The sequence below is a fragment of the Perkinsus marinus genome (assembly GCF_000006405.1).
Source record: "Perkinsus marinus ATCC 50983 genomic scaffold scf_1104296928508, whole genome shotgun sequence".
NCBI lineage: Eukaryota > Perkinsozoa > Perkinsida > Perkinsidae > Perkinsus > Perkinsus marinus.
The window spans coordinates 2464-3684 of NW_003216803.1; the positions used below are offsets into that span (position 1 = coordinate 2464).

Genomic DNA, 1221 nt, shown 5'->3' on the forward strand with positions numbered 1-1221 from the left:
ACACAAACAACGTAAATGTGATTGAAACTTGATCCAATGTTCTTGGACTTGAAATTGACAGTCATTGAACGTCCAGTAGTTCCTTTTCCCATTCACATATGGCGTCTCGGCCAGAGCATATAGCCCCACCAGAGTTCTTCTATGATGAAGAAATGGCTGAGAAGTAGTGCAGTGCCGATCCGTCATTTTCAAAGCGAACACATCTTCAGCGAGTGGAATGGTACATGGCTCAGGTACGCGGCGAACAGCCGTATGATCGACATCCAAAGCAAGATGACTGAGAGAGCAATCGAATTGATGATGTTGAGTGACGATGAGCCCAGCTTGGTGAGCATAGTGAGGCTCACCTTCTCCTAACTAAGGGGTCATGGTTCAGGTCCTCGACGTAGGAGTAGGGTCGGGGATCTCTGGAGGGGTCCTTGGAGACCATGGTCATTTCTTTGTCGGTCTAGATATATCATCGGCTATGCTCAACGTGGCACTAGAGCGAGAGGTAGTATTAGAGTCTTAGGATGAGAGTATGGAGTGGTATTTTATGCAATAGCAAGGAAAAATTGTAGGGGATGGGGGTATTCTCATTGCGTCATCTTACGAGTGATGCTCATTGACCATTGTCAGGTCGATGAAAGTGGTGATTTCCTTCAGGGAGACATGGGCCAGGTAAGTTCTTGTGCTTCGCGACGCTGGTTTATTAGACTCCCTTCATTTCAGGGCTTTGGTTTCCGACCGGGCACTTTCGATGGATGCATATCGATCTCTGCTCTCCAGTGGCTGTGCAACTCTGATGTCAAAAGTGATCACTGGATTATCGACAAGCTCTATGGTGTTTTCAGGTCATGAGCCATATCGACGGCTGAGGAAGTTCTTCCAGGACTTGTTCAATTGTCTAAAGAAGGGCGGCCGAGCAGTATTGCAGTTCTACCCTGAGAGTGGCGAACAGGTGTTCCGAGGGGCCGCTGAAGTTGTGGTTAAGACGTTATTCGATCAGGTTGAGATGATCACCAGTGCCGCTATGCGTTCGGGTTTCGGAGGTGGCCTTGTGGTTGACTTCCCTCACTCCTCGAAGGCCAAGAAGCATTTCCTTGTACTATACGCCGGTAATAGGAAAAGTGGGAGGGACATTTTCAAGGCATGTGTGGTTACGCGAGTGAGAGCCGTGCTGAACACATTCTTCTCTGGATCGCTGAAATTGATCTTATCGTTGATTGTCATTTTGTTCGA

General features: G+C 48.0%; 1 protein-coding gene across 1 annotated transcript in view; it reads left to right on the forward strand.

Moving 5' to 3' along the window:
- Positions 1 to 98: 98 nt before the first annotated feature.
- Positions 99 to 1221, forward strand: part of Pmar_PMAR012861 (s-adenosylmethionine-dependent methyltransferase, putative) — a gene marked incomplete at both ends in the record, with an annotated part of 1294 nt that continues 171 nt past the window's right edge. The window contains 7 exons of the mRNA XM_002788317.1: positions 99 to 163; positions 234 to 327; positions 377 to 493; positions 619 to 660; positions 712 to 793; positions 834 to 940; positions 989 to 1097. Coding sequence (XP_002788363.1) covers positions 99 to 163; positions 234 to 327; positions 377 to 493; positions 619 to 660; positions 712 to 793; positions 834 to 940; positions 989 to 1097 — 616 coding nt within the window. The remainder of the gene's footprint in view (positions 164 to 233; positions 328 to 376; positions 494 to 618; positions 661 to 711; positions 794 to 833; positions 941 to 988; positions 1098 to 1221) is intronic.